This window comes from Perna viridis, chromosome 2 (assembly GCF_037379345.1).
Source record: "Perna viridis isolate PV_CMFRI_1.1 ecotype Kerala chromosome 2, ASM3737934v1, whole genome shotgun sequence".
Classification (NCBI taxonomy): Eukaryota; Metazoa; Mollusca; class Bivalvia; order Mytilida; family Mytilidae; genus Perna; species Perna viridis.
Window position 1 is genome coordinate 27588254 of NC_142446.1, and position 16140 is coordinate 27604393.

General features: G+C 30.5%; 1 protein-coding gene across 3 annotated transcripts; it reads left to right on the forward strand.

The window, feature by feature from the left end:
- Positions 1-32: 32 nt before the first annotated feature.
- LOC148624305 (serine/threonine-protein kinase Nek2-like) lies at positions 33-13775 on the forward strand. 3 transcript variants are annotated; one of them, XM_088566998.1, is made up of 9 exons: positions 33-147; positions 3234-3339; positions 3846-4063; positions 4340-4577; positions 5038-5247; positions 5559-5730; positions 6859-6913; positions 7505-7566; positions 12906-13775. In XM_088566998.1, the coding sequence occupies exons 2-9, from the start codon at positions 3241-3243 to the stop codon at positions 13217-13219; spliced, it is 1368 nt and encodes a 455-aa protein (XP_088423124.1). In that variant the 5' UTR covers positions 33-147; positions 3234-3240; the 3' UTR covers positions 13220-13775. The 3 variants fall into 3 exon arrangements, with proteins under 3 accessions (XP_088423124.1, XP_088423122.1, XP_088423123.1); XM_088566996.1 differs by lacking the exon at positions 33-147 and adding an exon at positions 203-465; XM_088566997.1 differs by lacking the exon at positions 33-147 and adding an exon at positions 2568-2885.
- The last annotated feature ends 2365 nt before the right edge of the window (positions 13776-16140 follow it).

Sequence of the window (16140 nt, forward strand, 5' to 3'; positions counted from 1 at the left end):
AAATATCGCTTTACAAAAGCCTTCGGTCGACAATAATAAACAAATGCGAGATGCGGGAAGTTCAAATGCCATAAATTTATATTCATAAAGAAAAAGAAACTACTTATGGAGATTTTGCGAAAATTTCAAGCCCATTTCTTGATCAAAGTAAGGGGTATTTCATCTTGCCTTATTCAAAATTATTTATCATTATTGTAGTTTAGCCTAATTTTGATTGAATCTTTGAAGCAAGCCCAAACTTGCTTCTTGTTATGTTATCAGAGTTGTTTACATCCTGTTAAAATGGCTGACGGTAATTTCTAGATGTGTTAAGAAAAAGACATCCAAACATGATTACCAAGACGGGAATTCCATGTACTTGAAAAAGAAGAGGGGTATACATCAGAAAAAAAAAATGACACACGAATTTAAGTTGCATGCTGATTTGTCCGACCATAATCAATATTCAAAGCATTCTGCTAAACAGTGAGTATTAACAGCTCTTGTAATAAACAATTTAGGTTTATAGAGGGAGTATAATATAAAGTTCCTGAGCTACATCAGTAGTGTAGTTGACTTGGCCCACATGAGAACAACAGGGCTTCAGATGAGAGGGGCGGTTGGATGTAACATTGTCAGGGATAAGTCACCAATCGGACAGTGTAATTTTACTATTTGAACCATCAGAATCAAGGAATGAAGACAAGATTTTCTAAATCATTTTGGTAAAATAAGTTAAAATTTCATTAAAATGTGCTTTAAATGACATTTAAAGGGCAGATAACTGCATTTATGAAACTTATCTGATATGACATTACCTGTGAGCTCCACCAAATGTGAAGTTTCATTTTACCCTGATGAGCAGGGTCTATGAATACAATTTTTTTTTCCTGACCGATCTCTTAATTTCATTTGACAACCAGGGTGGTTGAGAATTACGTATTGTTACAACTTTATTGGGTATATTTTTATCTGCTGCATCTAGTATAGCTGATGTAAGATTTTCAGTGATTTGATGGATATTTTCATTATTTGTAATCAAATCCCAGTTGACATCCCAGAGATAATTTCTATAAGAATCACAATCTGCACAATCGTATAGCCATATTTTATGTTTAAATGTTCTACAATTATTTTTTGGTAGATTTAGAAATGCCATTATAGGACAATGAAAACGAATTTGTTCTGTTAGAGAAGGACTGACTCCACTATACACAGAAAATCTTTTTGATTTTGATAATGCATTTGGAGCTATATTTTTTCCAAGACTGGTTACATAATATATAGGTTCTTGTACAGCCAGTACCAATGTCTTAAGAATGTATATGTGACATTCATCGCTAATATTTTTGGACTTCCAGGAATAAAAACAAAATCTCTATTTTTTCTGGGAATGTATGCCATCTATCAGGTTTGATAGACAACTCATGATTAAGAGTTCTCCAGAGAGTAATACTATTTCTATCTGACATCCAAAATTCTAAATTATTGTTCCAACTCTAAGTTCTCCTTAAAAAGGCTATAAGTAATAGCTTTTGGTGAATTGTGCACCTTCAAGAACCATTGTTGTTTAAAATAATTGACACATGTATGTGTAAGATTAATGGAACTACATACTTGGAAGTTTTGATAGTTCCACACACATTCATACATTTTTTAAGTGGGTATCTTCCCAGTTCACCATGAACTATGAAATCTAATGTTTTTCATCTTCATCAAAATTTTACACAGTTTCAAATGGACACTCTCTATAATAGAATGTTTTCCCCCAACATCCATAAATGCAATCAATTTTAAGAAACACAAGCTTTTTCAGTCAGAACTTTTTTATTACAAATTTGCAAATTTTATTACTTAATTAACTATGTTCTAGAATAATTTCCTTTTCTTGTGGTATGCATAAATCAAAAATAGAAGTTACAGGTTTAAAGTTCATCCAGCATAAAGACCAGGGAGCCACTGTTATTTTGGAACATTTTTTATACTTATGAGAGGTCCTATTTTCATGATATATGTGATATTTTGTTCATTTAAAGCTTTAACAGTTTATATCTGTTTTAAATCGACCCAATAAAAGAATTTGGATCAATGACTTAGTCTAAGGTTGATATTCTTTGTTCAGGTCAATAAAAACTTACATTGGTCAATCAAAGGCTATAATGATTTAATTTAAATGATTGGAAAAATAGTAAAAACTAGATATACATGTAGATCTGTGTATATATGTACATGTTTAAAATATATCTTTTTTTTTGTGATCAGACGATTTACTAAGTTTTTTTTAAAACATGTATGAATTAAATTTATAAATCTGTAATTCTATAATTACATACTGTGGCAATAACAGTATAATTGGTTGTTTTGATGATCAGAGTAAAGTTATCTAATAACCAAACATCAATTAAAACTATTTTTGAATATTTTGAGGACAAAATATGTGTATTGTGACTTATAATTGCATTTGCATACATTTGAGTGTAGTCCTCTGTATGATAACAATCTGATTATTTAATATTTATAGGTGTTCTTTAAATATTTCCTTACTTTGCCCTGCTTATTATTGTATCAGTTCCTTTTGTTGTAATATGTAATCTTGTTTGTATAATTGCATAATAAGAGTTTACCTGTGAAGTAATTGGTGACAATTGAAGACAAAGGATCAAAGTACCCTATGGTCGAATACAATCAATAGGTTGAGTAGAACAGGGAAATGTTAGGGAGATCTCACTAGGTGATAAAGACAGCTTGGGTTTAAGAGAGAGAGTGACCCACAGGGTAGAAACAACTTTACATGTGTGTAGTAGTAAAAGAGGAATACTAAAATTATTTGCATGCACGTGTCAGCATGTAAACACTGTCCCATTTTGTAGTGAACATTTAGAATTTCAAGTGTATATCACTTTAAGGTAAGACAGATATAGCAAAAGATTTTGTAAGTTATAATATTTTATGCCTTTTTTGTGCTATGATATATCTACATGCACTTCAACTTGGTGACTGAACATCAACTTGCTTAATCATACTTATAAGAAAATAATTTTGATAGCATTTGTTGTTATAGATGTTAATCTTTACAAGTTCACAACTAACTATATAGACATAGATTGAGGTAAGACAATGACAGAAAATGTAGCAGTAGAAAAAACAAGGAATACATACACGGATTTGCTACTGAGAACATTGATCAATGGTTGTACATTTTACTTTTATCAAAGTTTGCAGTAAGTTGTGTATGCAATGTTTTCTGATTTCAGTCATAAAATGCCACACAGTACTCTGGATGACTTTGAACCTCTGTCTACCATAGGTTCAGGATCTTATGGAACATGTAAAAAAGTGAGAAGAAAGAAAGATGGAAAGGTAAGATAAAGTTACACCCTATGATACTTTTGAGTGTAGTAGAGATTTTTTAATCTGATATAAAGTCAATTCTGTTAGGTATTAGGCAGTGTCAGTGTTTTTCCTAGGTTGTTGTGCTTTACTGTTTAGGAATACAATATTTTTGTAAACTGGAATATCAAATGAAATTTGGTGTGAATGTACATTTTACTCAGAGAAGTTTGGTAAAAGCACAGTATTACTAGTCAATTTATGAATGGAAAAGATTCTAGTTCTGTTGATGTCTTGTAAGTATTTTTGTTTAATCTTAAGCTTCAATAAAAAAGAAATGACTCATTCATTACAATAATATAAAATCTGCCAATACGTGTTGTCATGCTATGATACAAAAAAGTATCATCTTCCTACGAGCATAATTTTCTTATCAGTTCTTTTAATTATAAAAAAAACATAGATTATTGCTGTCAGAATAATTGCAGCAGAAGGTAGAGATGATGAAATTAAATGACTCATGTTTCAATTTTTAGATATTTGCTTGGAAAGAAATGGACTACGGTGCCATGACAGAATCTGAGAAGCAGATGCTGGTGTCAGAAGTCAATTTATTACGTGAACTGAAACATAAACACATCGTACGATACTATGACAGGATTATTGATAGAAGCAACACTACGATATATATCATCATGGAATACTGTGACGGTGGAGATTTAGCTACATTGATATCTAAGTGCCGGAAAGATGGGTAAAATTTACTTATGATTCCATAATGTGTATTTCTTTTATTGCTTTTAAGGTATAAACTATTGCTGCTTTGAGATAAAGGGTCTATGATGCTTACATGTAAATATATCCTAATACTATCTACTTGTAGCATTCTGGTGATCATAGGCAAGGTGATTCAAGGACAAACATTACACAATTATGTTTTCAGTTATGAAGTTATTGATTTATTTTATAATAGTTAAAAATTCATTTTGTTTATTCTCTTCTTTATTTAGTCCATTGTTCACTTTTTTAGAATTTACATGGATGAACATTTTATATGGAAAATGTTAATCCAAATGACCATGGCTCTACAAGAATGTCATAGAAGGAAGAATGGTAAAGCAGTGCTACACAGAGATCTAAAACCAGCCAATATTTTCCTTGATAGTGACAGGAATGTCAAATTAGGTGATTTTGGTCTTGCCAGAGTTCTTCATCATGAAACCAGTTTTGCTAAAACTTTCGTTGGAACCCCATACTACATGTCACCTGTAAGTGATTCTAATTGTTGGTATTTATACCTAGACTGAAGTTTTAGAGTTCATTATCTAAAATTAAGCTTTATTTTGTCAATCTCTAATAAATATGGATTTTACTTTCCTGATGTTAGAATTATTAAAAATAATACTCAATGTTACATGTCTTTCTGTGATATGGGTATATGCAATTGTCTTGATGTAATATGAGTACATGTGTTTTTATGCACACATATGGTATTTGATTTGTATATCTTGCAGCTTACATCATAAAAGTGATTTTAGCGGTAAACCAGTGTTTGTATTTTAGCTTGTTACATGATATTCACCAAAACAAAGTTTTAAAATAAAAATTTAAATGTGAAAAATGCCCCCCCCCCCCACCCCAAAAAAAAAGCAGTTTCATCTAAAACAATTTTAAGGATATTATTCTGTATTTATGAATGAATGAATGATTTTTTTTTTAAATTTGCAGGAACTTGTAAATAACATGTCATACAATGAGAAGTCAGATATATGGTCAATGGGCTGTATGTTATATGAATTGTGTTCACTTCATCCCCCATTTACTGCCAGTAATCAAACAGAACTCAATAAAAAGATCTGTACAGGAGAATTCAACAGAATACCCATCAGATATTCCAGTCATCTCAATGAAGTCATTGCCAAATTACTCAGGGTAGAAGTATGCAAGAAAAATCCAATGTCTATTTAATTTGTCAATTGATTATTACCTTTATACAAATATAGACTTTCACTATCAAGATTTATCTACTTTCACTATCAAGATTTATCTACCTCAAAAATAAAATAGTTACATAGCCACAGTGGGAGATGAAATGTGATTATTTTAGCTTAAGCGTATGTAATCAATAAAAATGGAATTTATTTGAAATTTGAGAAGAGGTTTTTAAAACTTTCAAATAGCCATATACTTTCTATGGGTAGTAGTTATTATAATATTTTTGGCAATTGCATGTACTATTTAATGTTAAGGTTCATCGCCGGCCTAGTATAGAAGAAGTTTTACAAGATCCTAGAGTACAGAGGCAACAGCAGTTAATGGAGGGTAGATTCTCTGGCAGCAGGGAATCAGATAATTCCAAATCTACTGATGATTTTAGAGTCCGAGAGAAAAAGATTGAGGCCAAAGAAAAAGAATTAGAAAGTAAGCTGTCCTGACAGTCATTCACTATGTATTGTTTCAGAGTAATTTGGTGATTTTATGTAAATGATATAAAAGTAATTTGAGTTACCACTAACTTTTAGGCTGAAAAGTTATGTAGTTACTTTGTTCTTCACATATATAAAAAATAAATCTTTCCTATTAGTAAATAAACAGTAAATCTGTATGTAACATTTCATGACAGTGAAGTTCATGGTGGCTGCTTAACTTACAACACCATTCCTATGGTAACTGAGTGAATAAGACCTTATGGCAAAAAAAAATAATATGTCTATTTCTTGCTACCATACCTACCCTATTTTTTTGCTATTTGGTGCCTACCGTTTTATGGCCATTTTGGCTCAAGCACAGTTAAAGTCTAGAATGTTTTCGCATTAACTCAATGTAAAATGTTTATGAAAAAAATTTCCCTTCCTACCTACCCTATTTTTTTTCCTTGCTCTTAGCAAGAAACAAAACTATTATCATCTTGCAAAATAATCAATAATGGCACAGGAAATTGTCTTCACCAAGAATTTGTGAATTTATTTTCTGTACTGTTATGATGAACAAGATCATATATTCTTCTGAATGAGTTATTTTAATTGAATTCACTGTATATGTGAACATAAGTATAAAAAACTCTTAATTTTGAATTGAAGTATACAGGGAATATCAGACTACATGTAGTTTGTATTTCTACAGCATAATGAAGTGAAAATTTGAAAATTCACCTAGCCGGTAACTTTCTTTTATACTGCTTTAAGGGCGTCAGAATGTCTTGCATGAGTATCTATTTCAGTGTCCCAGTTAGATTAAATTAGAGGAAACTTGCACCCATATGAAGAACAAAAATTTTAAACTTTACAATTTTTTATTGAAGAAAACTGTTATTGAAATGCATTTAAACCAGTAAATAATTTAAAATTACCCAAAGCAAAGTGTACTCAGTTCTCATGGTTTTGGTTTAGCTTGCCTAAGTGCTCTATTTTCCAAGATTGTATTCTTCTATCTCAATTTTGTAAATAAGTAACTATTAAATAGGATATTTTAGTTGATTATAAAACTTCATTTGCAAATCAAGTGTGCAGTTTTGAATAATTTAAAACAAAAATAATGATTTTTTTGCAGATCGGGAAAAAGAAATTGCTAGGAAAGAAAAAGAATTGGCGGAGAAATTAAAAAAGTAAGTCCTGAATATAAATATAAATTTAACTTGCATTAAATGTTATGTAAACAATTAACATTTACCTTAGTATTATAGTTCATGTTACAAACCATGGTTTAAATTAACAGTAGAATAACTGTTAAAATCACTTCTAAATTAACTGTCGAATGATTGCCAAAGTCACTTCTAAATTAATTGTAGAATGATTGCCGAAATAGCTTCTAAATTGACTGTAGAAAGCTACATTATTTATGCTCTGAAACATTTTGTATAATACTGACAAATTGGAATTGACCGCAAAGAAGTAACTAGTTCTTGCCTTTTATGCCAATGACTTAGATGTTTGTGAGCATTTTAATGTTACTAAAATACATGTGTACATGCAAGTGTGCCAATGATTTCTGTCAACTAAAAGTTGATAACCTTTAATGGGGAAGATTAGTTTGATATAAAGCTTTATTACATTTTGTTGGTACAGGTTCATATGCACATAAAGTACTTGTTAGCTTAAAAGACTGCAAGGATAATTTTTGGCTTGTAGACACACGTTTCGTATAATTTATATGTTTGATTAATTTTTTTATACATATTTCATTTTATTCTTAATAGATTAGACCAGTTAATGTCAGAATACAAGAGAAAGAACAGTATAGACTCTGTGGGGGATGCAGGTAGGAACTCTGCCCCACCTGCACCATTATCACCCATTGTCCCCCTGCTTAAAGTCCCTCCATTCTTGTTTCGTCATAACTCACCCTTCAGATCTCCTTTGGACAAACTAGACTTCAATAGACAGGACAGTTAGTGTGTGCTTTGCTGTGTAACATAGAGCGTGCTTTTAATAATATGCTATTATTCATTAATGTGCCATGTAATGCTTTGCTGTGCTTGTAGTTAGTGGTGCTTTGCTATTAACAAGATATTATTTAAACCTTATTTATTTAGAATTTTAAAAATTAGTTACTAGTCCCTACTAAGATTGTTGATTGAACTTGCTTGTTTGTGCAACTTTTCAATCGTATACTATTTATCAAACAGAAATATTTAACCTTTTTGAGAGTAGGGGTAATGGTTACTAAAAACATAATTTTTTTTTTAATTCAAAATTAATTCGAGATTTAAATAATATCTTGTTTATTGTAGTTAGCTTTATTTCTTGTTATTCATGTTTCTTTTCCAATATTTAGAGGAAGTGTTTTCAAAAAGCATTAAAATTGCTGTTTTTTGGTTATTAATTCTTCCAACTTATGTGATAACTGAAGGACAGAAGTACATAAGATGAATAATATTTTTGGAAATCCTCTATCCTTCCCTTTTGAAAAATTTACTTTTTGAAAATTTTTCATACTTCTGTATTCTGTTTTTTTTTTAAGTTCAGTGTAAGCAAACTATAAGTAACATTTCTTATTTTATCATTATGTCTAAATTATAAAATAAATTATGTTTGATCTCCCTTCAGCTGAAAATGCTCATTATAAGTTGTTTTTTTTATTGTATTTATTTAGAACTAATGCGATCAATATAAATGTTTGTTTTTTAATTTCAATGATAAGAAAATTCTCTCAGATGATATTGAATTTGTTTGGGTTGGGCAATTTTTCTTGGTAGGTGGAAAAAGGGAATGCAAACATGATAGCAATTTAGACATAAGCTTATTCCTGGTAGTTAAGACACTTTGCAATAAAAATTATGTATACTGTATGATATGTATACCCTTGCCTTTATTATCATTCTCATGTTTTTTGTATGCTATACTCATCTTCTTTGTGCAATAACTAGTACATGTCTGTAAATTGGTATTGTTCTGCAATATATTAGTGGAAATATTTAGCCTTTTTGTTATTATAGAAAAAGAAAAATCTTGTAAAAAGTTGATAGAGAGATTCATCATTGTTTCATAATTTTATTGAGATAGAATGAAATTACTTCATAATTTAAAAATTCTTTTCTTATAATTTTTCCACTGATATATTGTACTATATAAATGTTTATTATACTTTAACATTTCATTGTCATAACCAAATAGTTTATGTTTGCTTTTTTTGTTTGCTTTGCATCATGTAGACATACCTGAAGCAGGATGTACATATGATGACATTTGGAAAGTACTCTATTTAGTATGCAGTTCAAGGTTCCATCTAATTTCATAAATAGTTTGAGTTAAAGTGGACTGTGAATCAAGACTGGTAGCTTCTTGAATAAGGTCCTAGAAGTCAGAAAAACTGAATTTTGAGAATAAACTGATAATGAATGACATGAATAAGATATACATACATTTATGAATACATTCAAGAGTTACTGGATTTTGTTGGACTTAAGACAGTTACAAATTTGAGTTAAGTCTTTCTAAAATTTTTGATATATTAGCGATTGTCTAGTACAGGTATTTTTTCCTGAAAACCATAAACAATAAAGAAAAAAGAAATTTTGCTGGCCGTATATAAAATGCAAGACACAAGTTGATATAAGAATCATGTAAATTGATGTGTTTAGTTTAGGAGATAAGGGAATTGTATTTAAAAAAAAAACATCCGTTGTTGATTTTGATCATTCAGATCGAGTTATCTTTTACAACCATCAAATTTTCAAATTTTCAAATATTTATCTCCATTCTAATGCTAATGTCCATAGTCTGAAACTTACATTTTATATTCTTAATAAGGTCTTTGAAAAACTGAAGTGGTCAATCATTGAATTAAAATCCTGAAATGTACAACCTTATCCACAGAAAATTTACATTCTAATAATGTTGTATTAAATTTACTAATACAATACTCATTGTTATTTAAATGTATATGCACACATAAATGTTTGAAAGTGATTATGAAATGGAGTTATCTATTCCGTTATTGTTTTTTTTAACTATTTTTGATGGACCTATTGAGAACAGGAGATTTACAACAATAAATTTGATAGATTTCTTAAAATGTGTTTCATTGTTATATCCATCAAATGATTCAAAACACACTCACTCAGTCATGGAGAAATGCTTAATCTAACTTCATGGCAATTACATGTAAACTGATGCCTGTAGTTTAAGTCATGAATTATTTGTTTTTTTTCCAAGCTGGCAAAAGATAAATTTGAAAAGGAAACTTTAAACATATAACATAGATACATTAAAATGGGTTTTAATAATTGCAAGTGGGTCCAAAGGGGTGGAAGCCCCTCCATGACAGCAAAATCTTGAGGCTTTACAGCTTTGCCAAATAGCTATACTTAATGGATTTAGCAGGTTTCTGACCCAACCATACGATACTGATTAAAAAAAATTAAATCCAATTTTCAGTGAAAAAAATGGTCAAAAAATGCATTTTTCTGCCCTTTTGAGGCCCCCTGCAGTGATGTCATACTCTTTGTCAGTGATGTTATTTTCATTTTCATTGTCAATAGATATTTAGTTGGACAGTAACTAAGGGTTTTTCTTATAAAGAGACAGGGATATTCCTATTTTTAACCATGTGAGATTTCCTTATCTCACCCATGGGTGAGATGAAACACCCGACATTTATGATGTCCAAAAATGTTTCATGACATCTTGTAAATTCAAAGGAATTTGGTAAGCAGGGCGTTCTGAATTGGTGTACTAATATCAAAAGCAATTTTTAAAGTGAGTAAAAGAATCAATTCTCTTTGTCTGTGACGTCATTCTCATTGTTGTCTGTAGATAATTAGGTGGACAGTAACCTAGGGTTATCTCCCATTGCAGATATATGACCAAAGTTATTTTTCTTCATGCAGATCCAAATTTCTTGAGCAATTGAGTTGTTTTTTTTTTTTTTTTTTTATTCTGGATCTTATTTTGTATTCAGAGTTTTGTTTTTGGGCCCTATTTTGAAGCTAATCAAAAGAAGGTAACAAAATTCTACTTTGATGTAATTACAGATTTGATTCTCGGAAATCTTGAAATGCTTATCTGAACATGTATTGAAACTTTTAAATAATATGCATTCTTTTGGAATTGCCCCTACATCGATGTCCAAACAGGGACCCAGTAAAAGTGAGTTGATCCCTTTGAAATTGTACAAAGTGCCACAAAAAGACAGGGTTGACTCAAGCCAATTAAAAGTTTCATTTCGAATTGGATTACATGTGTATTTGAATCAGTTGACTTAACTGACATTATAGTGCCAAGCCAGAATATACAAAATAACATGGTTTGTTCAAAAAGTATCAACCAATCAGAAAACTTGTCACAAATCATATTAATTGATTGTGCCATATCCTTAAAGGAAGGCTGGGATTGATTTTGGGTTTGGGATGGGGTGGTGACTTGTACCATTTAAGAATTAGGCTGAAAAGGTGCCACATCTTTTCTTGTCAAATTTTTATCCTGTGTCAAATGCCTAATTGCAATCAAAATTCAAAGCTTTTCAGGGTTCAACCTCTGCAGTCATATCAAGCTGCACCCAACAAGGCATTTCATTTTTGGTCTAAAAATAAGAGTCCAAAAGTTTGACTTTGTTTCAACAATAATGGATGCTAAGATTATTTTTGGATAAGCTAAATTGTGTATTTATGTTTTATATATTTGATAATGATAGGCAAATCTTTATAATTTGAAGAAATTCTTGACAACTTCAATCCTTTGCTCTGTCAAACATCAACCAGTAATTACAAACTTAATTCAGAGGTTTGGATGTTGTGCCCTTCATAGTTTGGGGTTTATACATCTGTGTTTGTATCAAGCTGCAGCTTTAGATAACTTGAGATGAATTGGTAGTATAGTGAAATCTGTCTGAGCAGAACTACTTCAAAGCAAGTTTATTTTTCCATACATTTAAATTGATCAATTGATTTAAATTGATATGAAGGTACTTTCAAAGGTATCTGGTTAAGACATGTTTTTGGAATAATTCAAGGTTTAGACCGATTACTCTGTATGTATTGTTTTGAAGTATGGTGCATCCCTATGTTGATTCAACACATTTTGCAGGTCTAAAGGATTACTCAATTTCCTTTCTTTTGACATATGGTGCAAAGTGATTCTGCAAAGAGGAGGGGAAATATGGCAAGGTCTGCTATCTTATTAGAACTAATGCATCATTAAGGTCTCAAACCTTTTTTTATATATTAAACAAAAAAGATTGGTATTGCCCTTTACAGTTTATAAATCTGAAAAATAACAGAATCTTATAATATCATTTTTCAAAAGAATTCATATTATTCTAAGATATAGTAAATAACACAATGGAAGGCTTATTCTCTGTTGTGCATGAAAACTCCTGAAGATGATTTCTGAATACAAAAGAAAGCCATTAGGCTTAATGCAATATTTATTGTATTTTGTTTTTTTGAAAGTTGGAACATAAGAAAAGGATCTGTAGCTGAAAAGTGTGATTATTTGAAAAATAAATTCATAAGATTTTTTTCAAAGACTTATATGATAGTTTTTACAATAAGATATACACTTATGTATAATAAGTTTGGTATTGTGAAAACAAGTTTTAGAATGTAAGAACAAAAAAAGAAAAAAATCCCTATAAGGGTAAATACATTTACTGCAATTGTTCTATTTGAGCAACCAAAATGTATTGACAGTATATATATTGATGATATACAGTTACTGACTTTCCTACCTTTCCATGAACTGCCTGTATATTGGAAGGCTACTAGTAGGGAGGAAACGTAAAAAAATAAACTTTATTTTAGAAATGGTAAGGATCGCAATATAATAACAATAAAGTATATTATAAAGACAATAAAGTATATTGACTAGAAATAAAAACAATATATGAATTTCACATGAGTTGAAACCAAACACTTGGCAATGATTAACATTTTACCCCAATTCGAAGCCTAAGAAGTAATCTCATTGATTTTCTTGGTTCCAAGTACATGTAAAAAATAATAAGTATCTTAAATTATTTTCAAGATGCATTTCAAAGTGATTAATGTTTTTCTATAACATTCCATTTTACTGAATTCAAACTGGGAGTATGATTAGTTTAAAATTGCTAAAATTGCATTTTTTAACATGTTAAAATAATCTTTGTTTTTGTTTTCTTAGTTGCAGATTTATCAATTGACAATCCTGTATCCTCCTGTCTTTCAAAAGGAAAACGAGATCCTGATACACCAAAAAAGAAAGTATCATTTGATATGTATGGGAAAGAAAATCTTAGACAGAGGGATGAAAGAGTTTCGGAACTTATATCAAAATATACTGAACAAGAATCCTACGATAGTATTTATACTCAAGAATTAGTCAAAAGACATGAACTGAAAGACAGACTATTTAAAGCTAAATTGAAAGCTTTAGAAATCAGAGGACTTGACTATGATGTTAGACCAAAGAGTAAAAATATAATGCACTTCAGGTAGCACTTTGTAATTTATTAAGCATTTGATCTGTGATTTTATTTTCATTCTGGTTGTGTGTTTAGAAGGGCTATTTACAGGGGTAGTTAGTGGCTAATTTATAGTGCTTTAATTTTTCATCCTTTTTTATGCATTTTTTCCCTTTTATGTGTGTTTGAGACAGAATCTCAAGAATAGTGCAAGTGAACTCAATTTGCTAAAGAATGAATTTGTGAAGAATAAAATTTCATAATTTATATTAGAGCAATCATTTATTAATAGTGCTACTATTTAACATTGGGTACATATTGTTTGATCTGTTTTGAAAAAAATGATGTGTTTTGCACTTCAAGAATCTCTTGATCTTTTTTACAAACATTTATGCTTTAATACATTTTGAAAAAGGGTATGTGTGATTGTTACTAATTTTTTCCCTTTTATTGCAGCATAATTTAATGCTTTAATAAAAAATAATTGAGACAAAAACAAAGGTGAACTCATTTTGAGTTAACAGGGTTATTTTGTGAAGTTTATTTTTCATACATCTTCAAATTCATTAATAAAAAAAAAGTAAATCAAATTAAAGGTGCCATTGTTTTATTTGTGTGTTACAATTGTACGAAAGTCCAATGATTATTATTTTGCTAATAAAAGGCTTCACAGGATACCATCAAAGAGGTAAAACCATGAACAGATGGACATGTATGGCCACACCATTCAAGCTTAATACAGCTCTGAACATTGATTGCAATTAAATATTTGACACAAGAAACTAATTGGGGGTATTGCACTTGGTTGTACAATTTCAATTAGATCCATTCACATTTACTAAAGTTAAAATATCCGGACACCAGGAAAATATGCTTGTTTTCAGCCCCCAAGTTATTCCAAGAATTCTTCGTGTGGCAAGAAACCTCATAGTTTAATTTCAGTGAGATCGTTTCACTAGTACTCAACCTTTTGTATGGAATGGAAATATCTTTCTAGCCCCTCATTCTCAAAAGGTTCAAGTCATAACACCCCATATAAATCCCATCATTTATTTGGTGGTATGCAACCTAGTGGTGCAATTTCAGGGATATACGGTTATAATCTGGATTCTGATATTACGAAAATGCTTACTTCTGGTCCTTTATGATCAATAATTCCTGAACAACCTAAGGAATCAATTCAAGTCTTCCTATTGGGGTATGGCACCTTGTATTATTTCATAAAATCCATTTGATTCTACACATGTTATAAGGAAATCTGAAAACTAAATTGTCTATGAACAACAATGTCAACAATAACTTAATACATGCACCATTAAGAGCTGAAATTAGAATAAACAAATTCACTTATGTGTCATGAAAATTCAGCATCTTGGAGTTTAAGTCTCAAACAGAAAATTGACCTATTTTTGTGTGGATAAAGTCAATAACTCAAAATAAAAAATGCAGCATCAGAAAGAAGTTGGTTCTGTAACGGCAAAATTTGGCCACAAAAACAAAGTCTACATGAAGAAAATTTTATGGTGTTTTTCCAACTCTTATATTGTGTTTCATAGTTGATTCAATTGGTTTGTGGTAATAATTTGAACATAAACGGTCATATACCAGGGGATATGCCCTTCAAACTTGGCTGAAATTGGAAAAGTCTGTTAAAAAGGCTGGAAAATACAAGATTTTGTGTAGTTTTTCACTCTTTCTAACAATGGCCACATGCATGTTCATTCTAGTGGTTCATATATTTTGTGCATAATTGTCAGTAACAACTCATGTAAAAATATTTTGAGTGAGTGTGTGTGGCCACTCCTGTTCCTGTACAGTGTTTGCGACCATTTTACAATACTACTACTACCTAGAAATCAGCTTTAATCAATTTTTTAAAAATACACAAATTAAGTGGCCAAAAGGGGTCCTTACCGAACTTTCTCCTTTATAGAAATCAAGAGCTCACATCAATAGGTGATAACAATCATAAATGTTTCTTGAAAATAAATTACATGTATTTGTATTTTGTGAAGTTTGTAACATACTGATTGATAAACAGCATACAACAGTACTTAAACCGCACCACATTTTTTGTGCCTATCCCAAGTCGGGGATTTCTGGCTTTTGTATGTAGTGTTTCATTTTCACTTCTCACTTTGCTTTTATGTTGCTGGAGTACATAGAGGCAACTATTTTGAAGTACATATGAATAATGTTTTGGGGCCATTTTCAGCCTGCCCTGTGGTGTGAGGGTTTCCTCTTAATTCATTGAAAACCCATGTGTGGCCTTGAGCTGACATTTTTCCATTTTTTATGAAGGAAGCAGATTAGTGCTGTGAAAATCCACTACTTTATCCATTTTTCTTCAGGGGTAATCAATAGATGTGAGAATGAAAAGGAAGATCATATGTTTTTTCTTAGCAGATTATTATTTGCATTTATGCAACCAAAAAATGTCTTTTTGGTAATATAACGGTACATGTATCACCTTGTCGTTTGCGGCCTCAAGGTTGGCATCTGTTAACTTAAGTTTCTTTGTAGCAACTTGAGTAAAACTTATCCAAATCTTTTTGAAATTCAAATTTTACCATATTGTTCCTAGGGACATGGCCGACGGCCCTATAGTTTTTGGAGGTTTCTGGCCGACCTCTTTTGAAAATAAGGGGCTAAAATTGAGAGGAAAAAGTGATCCAATTTTTATGATTCGTCTGTCAATCTGTTCTTTTTGGAATTCTGTTTTAAAATATGTTTACTGGGTAGGCTTTTCTTTAACCATTTTGGAGTCAAATGGGTACAAAATTGAGCCATATCTTAAAAATTAAAACTTTTTTATTTTTGGTTCCGATTTTAATTTTTTTTATTGGATTGTTTATAATCCCTGTCTGCATTTTTTCAATCAGATTTCAGTTTTCATGTTAAAATGATGGATACAGTTGTATCATGCAACGTTCAGGGAAGCTCTTTATTTAATAT